The 13,712-nt window shown below is 38.2% G+C and overlaps 1 protein-coding gene across 1 annotated transcript in view; it reads left to right on the plus strand.

The window, feature by feature from the left end:
• The window catches only part of usp43a (ubiquitin specific peptidase 43a), a 211,892-nt gene that overhangs the window by 49,096 nt on the left and 149,084 nt on the right, over positions 1-13,712 (plus strand). Inside the window, exon 3 of the mRNA XM_030137013.1 lies at positions 12,804-12,907. Coding sequence (XP_029992873.1) covers positions 12,804-12,907 — 104 coding nt within the window. The remainder of the gene's footprint in view (positions 1-12,803; positions 12,908-13,712) is intronic.

A 13,712-nucleotide genomic window follows, 5' to 3' on the forward strand; every position in this document is an offset into this window, starting at 1 on the left:
AGACCAGCAGACTCAAGGCTATAGTGACTCACTGCTACCTCTAGTGGTCACATACATTCACAGTGGTATACCAGTTTATGGCTTTGATTAATCCTGTACAGCCTGAACCATTAAATCATTGACAGAAAAGTCCAGTTCTTTGAAACTGGAGCCCTTATTTATCCTTCTGAACAACCAAAAAAACCCCAAAGTTTTTCAAATATCAATTTCCATGTATGTGTTTCAGTTTTGTATCATATTTGATACATCGGGTCTCAATACTTAAATAGTATTATTTTTGAACAAACAAAAAGATAATATAACACAAACATATCTAACAAATTGGTAATTCCTTTTCAAAATTAGCAAAGTTCTGCCTCCTTCCTCATTAATGACAATCTTGGAGAGTCACTGGAAAGGCCTCAGTGTATTGCATGTATCTAACTGTATACATCAGGTTTTTCAAGAAAAAAAATATCACATTGATCATGTAGAGGGCTTCAAAACTTATGTATCAAATATGATACGTTTGGCATTACAGGGTTAATGTAATTACATCTTTGACACAACACCAGAAGTCTTTATGCATCATAATCATATTTTTAGGGAATTTTTCAATATTTTGTTTTGTGGAAATATTACATATAACCCCTTCAAAGGAGCTTTTGGTGTCATGCCATCCTGAAACTCATGTTGCTTTGATCCTGGTTAAGAAACCCGGCTTCATCTGTTATGTATCCAGTGGTCTGGGTAAGCTTTGGCTCAGTTCAGAGCTTGGTTTCCTAGGTTTACAGTAAGAATTTCTCCAGACCGCCATCGTTTGAGCCAGGGGTATGGCTGTGTGAGATTACATGCCCAGTTGCCCTGGCTGAATTTGACACTTAAAGAACACAATGCGTTTTCCTCACTGTGGTGCAAGCACATTTTGGAGAAGAACCGTGGCAGCATCTCAAATTCAATCCACACCTATTTCAGCTTCTCTCATGCTTTTCTGTCACAGTTTTGCTTTATCATCTCACCTGCTTCGTAGCCACTAGCCAAAGGCCATTTAATTATAGTCTTTTTGCAAGAAATAGACAGTATTATGACTCGGCCTGAATGCACATTTTGGGCTGAATGCTTGTGTATGCGTGAACAAGTGTGTGTGTGTGCGTGTGTGTGTGGGGGGGATGACTCAGAGCTGGTGCTGGCAGCTAAGGTGAACGTGTTAAGCCCCTTGAGCCAGCCAGTTGATTAGAAATGTGGTTTGAGACGATAACTGAATCAGCGTCTTTCTTCAGTCGGACACCATTTATTTTTTTGGAGATTATTTTTAGTCTCAATAAAAGATGTATTTTTCCGCTCGGCTTAGGTCACTCAGTGCATTGGCATTATTAAAAATTGCATTTCTTTATTGTTACCTGAGGTCCAGCATAGCACTGCAATTATTCAGACACCAAGTAATAGTGACATTTTATATTTGTCATTACTAAGTCTTAAAATATCATCTCTTTATGTGTGAAAATAAATTGCTGCTGCAATGCAAGCGTACAAAACTGATAAAGTGCAGATATGTTATGTTTAAAGTCATACTTATAGGAAATTATCACTTATTCCCTGAGGAGACTAGGAAGTTTGGAGCTTTATTTTTCAGTAAAAACCATGCATAGGGTATAGTAGACTCCAGCAGTTAAGGTTCCATCACTATCTTGACTTTACATCCATGTAGTTAAAGCCGTAGTTTTCTTACACATGAGCAAAATGAATGATGTGACCTAAAGCCAAATAATAAACCGCAAATACTGGAGGGATGAATGCAAAAAAGCCACACATCCGTAAGACATATTTTGGTGAAACTGTAGATGTTAGACAAAGATTTTACAGACAGATGGTTAGCTGGGAAGTGGTTTACGCTGCAATATCCTTTAAATACATTTTACAGTTGTAAATTAAGCCCACAAGGAAAGTGATTTATTCTTAACAGTGCAATGAGATTTTGTTTCCTTAATCTGAGTCAGTTGTGATAAATCACTGTGATGACTGTGATTTATTTTAGAGCACAGATACTTGTCAGAAATCTGCAGTGTTTTGGTTATAGGTCATACTTTCTTCCTGCAGGGGAACTTGCCTCTCACGGTCTGTAATTGTGCTTTGTAGGTACACCAACTCACCCATCCACAAACACTACACAACACCCACACTTTCCCACTGTAACAAGGATTTCATATTCTTTTGCTTACTTTAAAACTACAAGCACTCATATACACATGCTTAGACACAAAGTATAAACACACTTTAGAAAACTCAACCACACACAACAAGCCAAACTCCCACTCGCTCCCCAGCATGCTGTAGAGGAACGCCTGTGTTACGTTTCACATGAATGCATGCCATGGGGAATCAGCAGGGCTTTAATAACAACATATGTTTTCATGTAGGGATTGAAGTGTGAAGATCTCTGAAGGCAAGCTGTGCCTTCGACAGCAGACAAAGAGGGCAAATAGAGATTTACAGTGGCTGCACTGGAGAAATGTTTCACTGATTTCACACAAAACCCAGCTCCAAGCTGAGGTGAGGATGTTCTGGGGGGGTAAACATAGGTCCCAAGTCCAGGAAAAGACTCCAGAAAATATTCTTTACATCCTTTTCAGATGAGTTGTTTTAGGGCCACATTGGATGATGAAGCAGAAATGTGCAATATTTTATAAAGACTGATAAGAATTGCCATTGCATACCATACACCCATTTGTTTCTGCTCAGGATGCTTTGTTCACTATTCGTACTAGATTGTCTTCTTGCAGACATTTTAATCTTGATTCAGGTTGTGTTCCGAGACCTGATGGGATAGAGATGGCCAAACATTTTATGTCTTTACCTTGAATAACCTCAAATATCTTTAAATCAAAGAATGTACTGCTTAAACTTTTCACTATTGCTGTGATAAGCATGTCTTTGCAAAACAAAGTTGTAAAGATAGGCAGAAAGGATAAGAGGGCAGCAGCGTACAAAGCTTAAGGTGGGGTGATTTGTCTCATAACCAGAGGTATGCCGTTACACAGGATCCAAAGAACAAGGAATCTGCTCTTGTTCTAGCTTAGCTGTGAGAATATAGTGCTGACTAACAACACACGTGCAGGTGAGCTTCCTGGGCTACTGCAGTGAACACAGGCTGACTGTAAGATTGCAAAAAAAATTCTACTATTGTGCTGCAATATATGTTCAAGTAAAATTAGGACTGGGCAATTTGACTAAAGGAGCATGTGACAATTATCTCTTACAACCAAGCATAAGTAGCTTTTCCTTGTTTTTCTGGAACCGTATGCTGTGGTGTATTATAAAACATAAGCATTTAGCATCATTATGGACAAATTCTAACAGTTTTATTACAATAGAAGGAACCTGAACAAATCTGCTCTTGAAGTAAATCCATATTTTTCTAACTGTACACACGTTGGTGAGAGCTGCAGTATTTCTATTAATTACCCAGACTGTGACGACCTAATTTGTTCCACAGGAGTTTTATAATGAACCAAAAATGTCTTTGTGCTAAACTTTGTGTTTTTCAGGGTTGCTTGAGCAAAGCATCTGTGTAAATCAGATTCACTGCATGTCAGAGCTCCATATTCAGACCAGCAGTTCATGGAATTGCAGTATTTCCTTCACTATCTGAAGTCATCATTTCTTCAGTCATTTCTTTAGCAGCCGTGACATAAACTTGGCTGGCTAAAGTGGACTAGCATTTTTACTGCAGACACTGAAGAGTCACTGTGAATGGAATTATAGCAATTAGCTAGCCTAGCAACATAAATGCTACCTATAATGACAAACTATAACAACCTATAACGCAATGCACTCTGTATGAAATAAGTAATTACACTGATGCTCAGGCAGTTTACAATGAGAAAGCTATGACCACGCAGGTATGATTACCTCCGCCAAGGACATTATGTTTTTGCCGGCGTTGGTTTGTCAGTTTGTCTCTCTGTCAGTGTGCAAGATAACTCAAAAAGTTATGGATGGATTTGGATGAAAATTTCAGGAAATGTTGATACTGGCACAAGGAACAAATGATTACATTTTAGTGGTGATCGGGGGGAGGGGACTGATCTGCCTTGGCTGAGGTCTGTGCTCTCCAAGTGCTTCTAGTTTTATTTAATGTTATTTATGTTTGTTGTAAATTGGGCAGCATTACGAGGCCTTTCCATGTGGAGTTTACCTGTTCTCCCCATGTTGCACAGGTTTCCTCTGGGTCATACTGTTTCCACCGTGATCAAAAACATGTATATATAGGTTAATTCTCCTGTCAGTGCCCTGACAGGAGTTGGTCCCAGAGCGCCTTCAATGGCACTTCACTGCTCCTAATGTGCTAATGCTAATGCTAACTGCTAATGCTAGGTGTTGATTGAAAACTGCTGAGAATGAATTTCCCAATGGAGATAATAAAGTGAGTTAAGCTTTTGTCTTTTTGTAACCTTTAATTATGAATTTATGAGGTTTCCCAGAGTTAATTAAATTTGCACTGTTTGATAGTTTTGGCAACAATGGCCAAAAATGAACATGGTATCTCATCTCAGCGTATTATCATTGAATTAGTCTGACAGTAAAAAAGAATTCCTCACCTCAGAAGAAAGCTGCCAGGTTAGTCTTACATTGTCCCATAAAAACAAGCACCGTCAGTATGCACCGTCAACTCTCATGGTTAATGGTAGATAATAGGCTTGTGTTCAACACAGTTACATTTTTCAGTAACACTATCTTTTCTACTCAACCTGTCTTCCTTTGCAGTCATGTTCATTCTCATTTTACTAGGTCAGCTGATGATGGTCGGGTTATGTTGCCACATCCAAAATCAAATGCTTTAAAGAGGACAGTTATTTATCGTGCCATTAATCATTGGAATAATTGCCCCCTGAACATATGTAAATTGAATGGTAAATCATCTTTCAAGTATCATCTGAGAAGGTACTATTTAAATATCTGAGCAGGTCCTGTATGGAGGGGAATGGATGTTATTTTTAGGGCTGGGCAAGTTAACGTGTTATTACTGTGTTAATGCATTCATTAAATAACGCTGACAATTTTTTTTTATCTCATATTAATGCTGTTTTATTATAACTCATATTATTCTGCCCTTGCTTGTGTGTTTGTAGCAATGAGCTTGGCAGATAGACAACAGGTTTCCCAAGAAAAGCCGGACGCTGAAAACTTCTCTCCAAATCTTTTACTTGACTCACTGTAAAACTGCAACATACGTATAAAATATGTCTCAGTTATGTTCATTGCCTTAGTACATTTACATGGCATTATACATTTAAATGAATGGGAAAAAGATCCCTAGCTCGATGTTAACTTGAATGGGAAAATCCATAGACACGCTAACGATTAGCATTTACAGATTAATTTAAGATTTACGTCTTTTTATCCAGCAACAAAGGTTCAAATCAGAGATATTCAATATTATTCATTCTCACAACAACTGAACATAAAATACTCACAGGCAAACGTTTTTCGGGCCATACAAACAGAGTGAAAGAAACGTGTCTGTTAGTTCCTTTTTATGTCCAAACTGGCTACAGTAACACCGCAAGGACAAAACATATGTTAGTGCAACTTATTCCGACCACTAGAGGACCCCCTTTGCTTGCTTTTAGCAACTGAACATCCCATATTATTGAGCTTATTAGTATTAGTACTTATTAGTGGGCTTAAAACTCCTGTCAATCACTCACAACCGGAAATAAACTGGTGGAGACATAAGCATGGAGAAAAGTACCAGGCTTTTACATGGACATTTTCATTTTAAATGTCTTCAGATGGTGGGGTTGATAAGGCCAAAGTTGTTTGGAAGCGCTGCAGTGTGGAATTATTGTTTATCACCGGAGTACTTCAAGTCTGAAATATCACTTAAAGGCAATACACGCTGTTGATGCCGGCAACCCCCCCATACAACTGTGCAATTAATCGTGATTAATCGCAGAAATCCACGCGATTAAAATTTTTTATCGCTGCCCAGCACTAGTTATTTTCTGTGATGCAACTCATGAATGTAATAACTAATCCTATGTTTTTCTGATGATGTATATGTTGTTAATGACGTCAATAATGGTTCTTATTTTTAGATTTGCATTATTAATAATGAATAAAGTGAATTGTGATTATAAAGTATATCATGCATTGTTATGTTCTGTGTTTTGTGCCGTCCTTCTGTGTGGACCCCAGGAAGATTAACTTGTCACTTTGGTGGCAGCTAATGGGGATCCTTTTAAACATTAAACTTCATCTCTGCTTTTGGGCTGTACAAATTCAATCCCATGATACTGACATTGTTTAGTGATAGAATTACTGAGTGCTGTTTCGGATTTTCTTAAATATTTTTGTACCGCTCTACTCAGAAGCTTAGAAGCTTTTCATTCCCACAGTACCATAAAATAATGTTGGGTCATATATGTATACTTTGCTCCTTTGATTTGAATTGAGAGAAGAGAGCTGCTGTTGGAAGTGGTCTATTTTCGCATTAGGATGTTTTCCCTCCTGATTTCAGGTCCTGCAGGGTTAATGTCCTACATCAGTTATTATTTTTGTAGCAAATCCAGGGTCTTAGTGAAGATGATTGAAGTATTAATATAATTTCTGTGTCCTTGCATATCTCTGAGTCTGGGTTTCAGTACACAGGTGCTTTGGATCTTTCTTGTAAGTGTACACAGAATGTGCAGAGTTTCCACTGATACACAATACTCATGAGTCCTTGTATGGTTGTTTGTCTGGACTGATGATGTTAAGCTCTGCTGATGGTGCTGATATGCACCCGTTTGACCTCTCCTCACTTAGAGCAGGAGTAAACGGAAAGCGAAAGAGAGAACAACTGAGTTGGAGGACGCATTGTTCTTTTGAAAGTGGACTTTGCTCTGCGTTCACCCCAGACACACTCCAAAAAATCTCTCATTGTGTTTGGAGGATCAAAGCTGAAAAGAAGATAATTTTAGAGTTCTGGTTAGTAATAGAAACAGACTTAGTGTAGAAGATCAAAAGTTTTTCTGTCCAAATCCCAGAACCAGTTATTACGAGCCTTGTTCTTGTATTGGATCATTGTCTGGGCTGTAACAGATGAACACCTGGCCATGTGGATGTACTAAAACTGGCTCTAAACACAGAAACGTGTGCAAAATACAACTATTCCTGCATGTAAAAAGAGCTGTTATGAGCCCTGGAGTTTTTTCTGTAGCCTTTTTCTGGAATAAGCTGCTGCAGCTGTCACTTAATATAACCTCACATACCTCCTCATTGCTCCTGTACCTTGGCTCTCCTACAGTTTGACACTAGAGTCATTAAAAGATCAAGGAAAATACAGGTATTATAGCGGTAGTTTGCTGAGCTTTGAAACCAAGGCCAGCGTGTATATCTTAGAAATCAATTACACTGCCTGAGACGTGTACATGCTGCTGGTAATATTGTCCCCAAGCAACAGGAGGCAGTTGAATATGGCCTAGATCTGTTAGCATTCGGAGTTTTTTTGGATTACACCCAGTGTGACAATTGAACAGCTTAGAGCATCTGAATATTAGTATTCACTTGTTATTGCTGCGGCCGGCCCCCACATCTATTTTTGGCAGACGATAGCAGAGCTGGAACAGCGTTGTGGTGGTATTCATTATTCCCTTGGTGCTAAACAAAGAGGCATGGCACACTCAGTAGTCTGTCTCTCTTTCTGTCTACTCCAGTGTATCAACAGTGCATCTGCAGTATACTCTGTACTGTAAGCCCAACATTCACTATATATGACTGGCCTTTGTTCACATTCTCTGGTTCCTGTTATTTCTCAATGGATTTCTCTGTTCTCGGCTTGAAGGTGTGGATAAGAGGTTCTTGACCTGTTTTTGGTGGAAGGTGTCTTTCTCAAGCACACGGTGAAAAGCTGCTCTGATTTGTTTTGCAGAGTGAATCAAACCCGGTCTTTGTCTCCGTGTTTTCATCACTTTGACCTCCAGGGCTCAGTTAATTTCAGTATTTACACTTTTCGAAGGGTGATTATTAATCGTTATCAATGTGTTCTCTGCTAAATTAACCCATAAACACCCAAACGTCTACTGGTGAAGTCATTTACTGATATAAAAAGTGTAATACCTGTTGATGCACTGATCCTACCAATACATGTAAATAATTGGTGTAAAATACAGTTTATCATCTTTTCATGGTCATCACATATGACCCATTTGGAGGCTCAGAGACTCCATAGTGAATGTGGAAACACCGTCATCTTCTACAACATTGATTCACCAGTAAAACCCATGGAGTTGGATCAATGACAGTAACTGGAGACACTCATTTTTATGTTCAGTTAATGATAGATTTTACTGAAAAAGTCCCTTTTTCTTCAGTTTTCTCTGTTTCTGATGTAATAACCTTCAACTTTAATCTGAGCTTTTATGAACATCTACACGATCAGTGAATTAAATATAGGAAAATACCTGATTTCACTTTAGAATGCAAAATAATGAGCATAATATTAGAATAAATGGTGATAAATCATTTAAGAAAAGTTAAAAATAGAGAAAAAATATTTTGGGAACTGCCACAAAAATAACACTGGGTCTTTATGGGTTAAAGGTAATGGAAGATTCGCACCTACTCGTGTGTTTATGGGGAATTGATGTTTTGTGCTGAGTACTGATCACTTGTTGACGTTAGCCAACTCCATTAATAAGCTAACGACAGTCTCGGTTCCTCACATCCATAACATCCATAATATACTTATTTTGGTGTAGAAATATTGGCTCAAATTTTCCTTGAAAATTATTTCCTCTTGAGTTCTTCAACTCTTCTCCTGCACTGGAAACTTAAAATGCAATTTACAAACAGCAACAGACATCTGGCTTCCTGCACAGTACAGACTCCAACAGAACCTTCACAGAAGCAATCCTTATATGCATGAGCAAGTATGTAGTAATATACCATCACCTTTGCATCATTAAGATAAACCGTAAATTTGACAGAACTTGATGGTACTGTCATTGCGCAGAAACATAAATTACCACGTACTGGATTAAAAAAATGTAAATTGTTTTCCATTAAAGCCAATCAGACACCATAGAGACCTGCTTATTTTTTCTGCAGCATAGTCCTCTATTTTGCTTTAATCTAATGCAATTTAATGTCATTTTATGGATCCCTCTGTGCCCATGGATGTGTGCTTCATTGCTTTTGGAATTCTATATTCTATTTTACAGCCCAGTTCACGTCTGGTAGATGTTTAATATGCTCATACACCACCATCTCTGCAGACCAGTGTGAGCATACAACCCTCATTGTGCTGTCATGGGAAGGAGATGTCAGAATGTGCTAAAATGTGTGTATACATTACAAAGCAGTGTGATGCTTCAGAGAGAAAGCATGAGGTTTGTTTTGGACAACACTTGAATGTAAAACTGGCTCTGGTGATTAGCCTTTGTCTTTATTTTTAGGCCACTCTGTGACTGATGAACAAAGTTCCCCGTTCCCACATGTTGATTTGGGGGAATGAGGCCACCGTTGCCATGGTGATGCTTGTAACCTGGTCTGTCTCTGAGGGTCTGAGGATTGTTCTTTATTGTCCTCAAGAGAGGAGAGAGAGAGAGAGAGAGAGAGAGAGAGAGAGAGAGAGAGAGAGAGAGAGAGAGAGAGAGAGAGAGAGGAGAGAGAGAGAGAGAGGAGAGAGAGGAGAGAGAGAGAGAGAGAGAGAGAGAGAGAGAGAGGAGAGAGAGAGAGAGAGAGAGAGAGAGAGAGAGAGAGAGAGAGAGAGAGGAGAGAAGAGAGAGAGAGAGAGAGAGAGAGAAACAGAAAAGTTGAGAAAGCTTGTGAATTACAGCACATGTGGTGAATGACATCTGAAATGCTGATCATTGCAATTTAGAATAGTTTCCTTTTTCCAAATTCATAGAAAAAAAATGAAAGAAACATCCTTGTTTGGCACGTGGAAATACAAACAAGCAGTGTAGATGGCTGATTTAGTTCTCTTAACCTCTATTGTTGATTTGTGGTATCCATGAAATCTACAGCTGCAGTATTTTGAATCTTTTGTATAATTACCCCCACCCCCGAAGTGGAGGCAAGGGGTATTGTTACCTCAACCAAGGAACGGCGGAGGTTATGTTTTCATCAGGGTTTGTCTGTCTGTTTGTTTGTCTGTTGGCAAGATAACTCAAAAAGTTCTGTACGGATTTGGATGAAATTTTCAGGAAATGTTGTTACTGGCACAAGGAACAAATGATTGAATTTTGGTGGTGATCGGGGGGGGGGGGGGGGGGCAGTAGGTCAAAGTTCCTGTTTTTTTATGAATCTTTAAAATCTTTTTTCCCCATTTACTTATAATAGACAAAATTTCAAATGTCTGTAGCAGCAAAACTATTGGTTGAATTCATACCAAATTGGGTTTATAGATTGCCAGTGACACAAAATTGATGTCATTACATTTTGGGAAAAGTTGATCCAAGTTTAGATTTTTGATAAATTTTTAAAATCTTTTTTTCCCATTTATTCATAATGAGGGAAATTTCAAATGTCTATGAAAATATCGATTTTGTTTCAATTTACTTCAAACTTGGCACATATATAGAGACAATTGCTATGCTGACATCAGCACATGCATAGACATGATGACATCAGCTGGATCTATGCCAAAATAAGCTGCAATATGTGCAAGGGGCGGGGTTTGTTGTGCCTGGAACCACTTGTTTCTTGTGTATTCAACAGATTATGCAGTTAATATTTTTGTAAAGTTCTGACTTTTGTAGTTGGTTTTTATTTGTGCAAAAACAAAAAATTGACAAGGTTTTCAACTCATTGTGTATTCTGGAATAACATATCCTCAGAGAATTTTTTAAAAACATGCCAAAAGCGTCTCATTTTTAGAAAGTAGAAGCATTGATTGGATTTTGTGAACAATAGTAGAGCTTCATCGAAGTTTGATATTATTGTCATGTCATTATTTCTGGAGACACAGTGTGAGACCAACTCAGAATGTCTTTCCAGCGATGAGGTGATTTTCTCAGTGGACTAAAACTTGAATGATTGAGCCTTCCATAACGTGACTCAAAACATTCAGCATACAGAATATACTGTTTCAGAAGTGATGCCTTATCCTAATCCTATTTCAAAGGTTCAGTATAAAGACATATACTGACAGTCAATAGAAACTTTGAGGTAGAAATGTCTGCATATTTCTACTTGTAAGGGGGTTGTAATTATTCATTGTGCATTTATTGATGACTTAGTGCTCGGGTAGTTGAGATAATGATGAGTTGTCATGTTGTCACGGTTCATTGCACATGGGTTGGTCTCTTTGGAAAAGTGGACCAAACACACACTGAGCAATACTCAGTGGGTATCTGCACAATTTGAGGATTGGTTTTGAAGGCCCAAAAAAGGCCACCATTGTTAGTCCAGTGAACGGCATCATGCCACGTCTATCACGTGAACAACGTGTCCGCGTACTGGGTATGGTGGAGGCTGGTTTGAGCTACAGTGATATAGCCAGGCGTATGGGCTGTTCCCAACCTACAAATCAGAAACCTGGTTGAACACAACAACACGACAGGCTCTGTTGACAATAGACCACGTCCAGGGCGAGAAAGAGTGACAACTCCCGACCAGGACCGCTGCCCGGTATTGACTGTTGTGACTTTGTGTTTGGCAGGTGCCATTTTCTTTTAAGTTTTTTGTTTTGAAATTATTCTTGAAACTTTAGATTTTTGTTTCTGTAGGCCAATATCCTAAACAAATGATTCATATGAAAAAATTCCAGTTTAGGGTTTCAAAATAAAAATTATATCGAAAAATATGGTCTTAAAGTTTTCATTGACTGTGAGTGTATATTATAGAATTGTCTCTGCTTTAGTAACTTCACATTCTTTTGAGGTTACAACATTAACTGGGGACCAACAATGAAAAAGTATAACTTAGACCTTGAAAACTACTTAAAGGAGTCTTAAGTGATACAGTTTCATCACTAGTTTCTGTCTATGTATATTCCTTACGTTATGGGGAGGCTTATCTGGTTACAAAGAAGCTTTTGGAGACATATCTTACGTAGGAGGACAACATTTATGTCCAGTAAATAAGTAAATATGAGGACTAACAGTAGTTTTGAGGTTTGGATTAGGGTAAACATCACGTTTTAACAAAGTGTCTTCAGGGAAAGTCTGCTTGAAATGAATATAAGTCAATATAGTGTCGCCTATAACCACATGGAAACACAATGTGTGTGTGCTCCTGTCAGTTTGAATATAAACATTATCACCTAGTGGTAGCTGACATCTTTCAAATAAACTAAAGACAAAGATGAAGAAGAATCATGAAGCAATCTGTTTCACTTGTTTTCCCAAGTTGACATCATCCATATTTTATTCAGTGCCATCACCATCTTTCATTCTTATATTTATCTCTGAAGTGTTTCTGCCCCCCTGCTGAGCCCTACACAGGATGTAGGGTATCACAGTTTGACATCTCCAGTACCTCTCAGATTTTCTCTGTGTTTTTCACTGTTGAACCATTTACCAATTCAGCATTTCTCCCCTCACAGACAGAAGACATAAATCCACTTTTTTTCTGTTTATTATCTCACTCATTACATAACTCCCTATCATATGTTTCTTCTACTGCGTGCCAGTTATAGCATATAATGAGTTTAACCTGAGCACATAAAACAAAAAAAGTACAACTGGGATATTTATTTTATTTGGATTTGTTTTATATCTGTAATTTAGACTCGTGAGATGAGACTGTTACCTTTGCAGTTTAATTTATTTGAGAAACACTCATGAGCAGACTAATACTGATGCGGTCCTTTCTTATGTGTCTACCTTTTTCTTCAGGGATCCACATCATTGGAGGTTCCTTCTAGTCCCAGCTCAGTCAGCTCACAGCAGCCTGGAGGCCGACACAGTTTTGTCCAGGAACACTTCCAAGCTCAGTACCGGTAAGAAACACACAGATAAATTCATCATATTCATCTTTGTCTTACGTGGCTCACAAGGCATTTAATGACTATATTACAGTGTTTTTTACTGTCACTTGAAGAATATTAGTCCAAAAAGCCGAACTTTTCAGTAAGAAGTATGATTTTAGAAACTACCTTATCAATTATGCATGATATCACTTGGATACCACCTGGCATTATGTCTAATGTCCTGAGGTTGTGTTTGAATAAACAATGCCACATACCACACACATACCACTAAAGACAGTAGGTTCTTCACTACAGGTGAGAATGCATTTTCTCTCCTGCGGATAAGAATCTGCAGCTTGAGAAAGTAGGTCAGACAGGCCGGTGAAGGATTCAGGGGATTTATCTCATTGTACTGGCTTCTGGCACTCTTTGCTACATTCACATCCAGCCAGAGGCCAGGGTTCTTGAGTTTAACCGATTCACAAATGGAACTCATTTGAGACCTTTCAGTAACCTTCTCAGAAAATGCAGTTGTCTGCACTTATGTTGCCTCTGACTCACTTGATTCGTAACCCAACTAAAAATGCTAGAATGCTGTAAACGAGTGATTCTATGAAACTTGTCCTTAAAAAAAAGACATGGGGGGCTAAAAATTCAAACCAGATGGAGACTATTGTTATGAAGGAAGTTTGGAAGCACTTTGGGTCTATTTTAAAAACAAATATTTACTGAGATAAAAGAAAACTATTTTTCAGCTACACACATATTTTTATAGCATTTCTATATTATTTTTATACAAAAATCCACATGTAACACAGTATAAAGGACATGAAAT

Source organism: Sphaeramia orbicularis, chromosome 1 (assembly GCF_902148855.1).
Source record: "Sphaeramia orbicularis chromosome 1, fSphaOr1.1, whole genome shotgun sequence".
NCBI lineage: Eukaryota > Metazoa > Chordata > Actinopteri > Kurtiformes > Apogonidae > Sphaeramia > Sphaeramia orbicularis.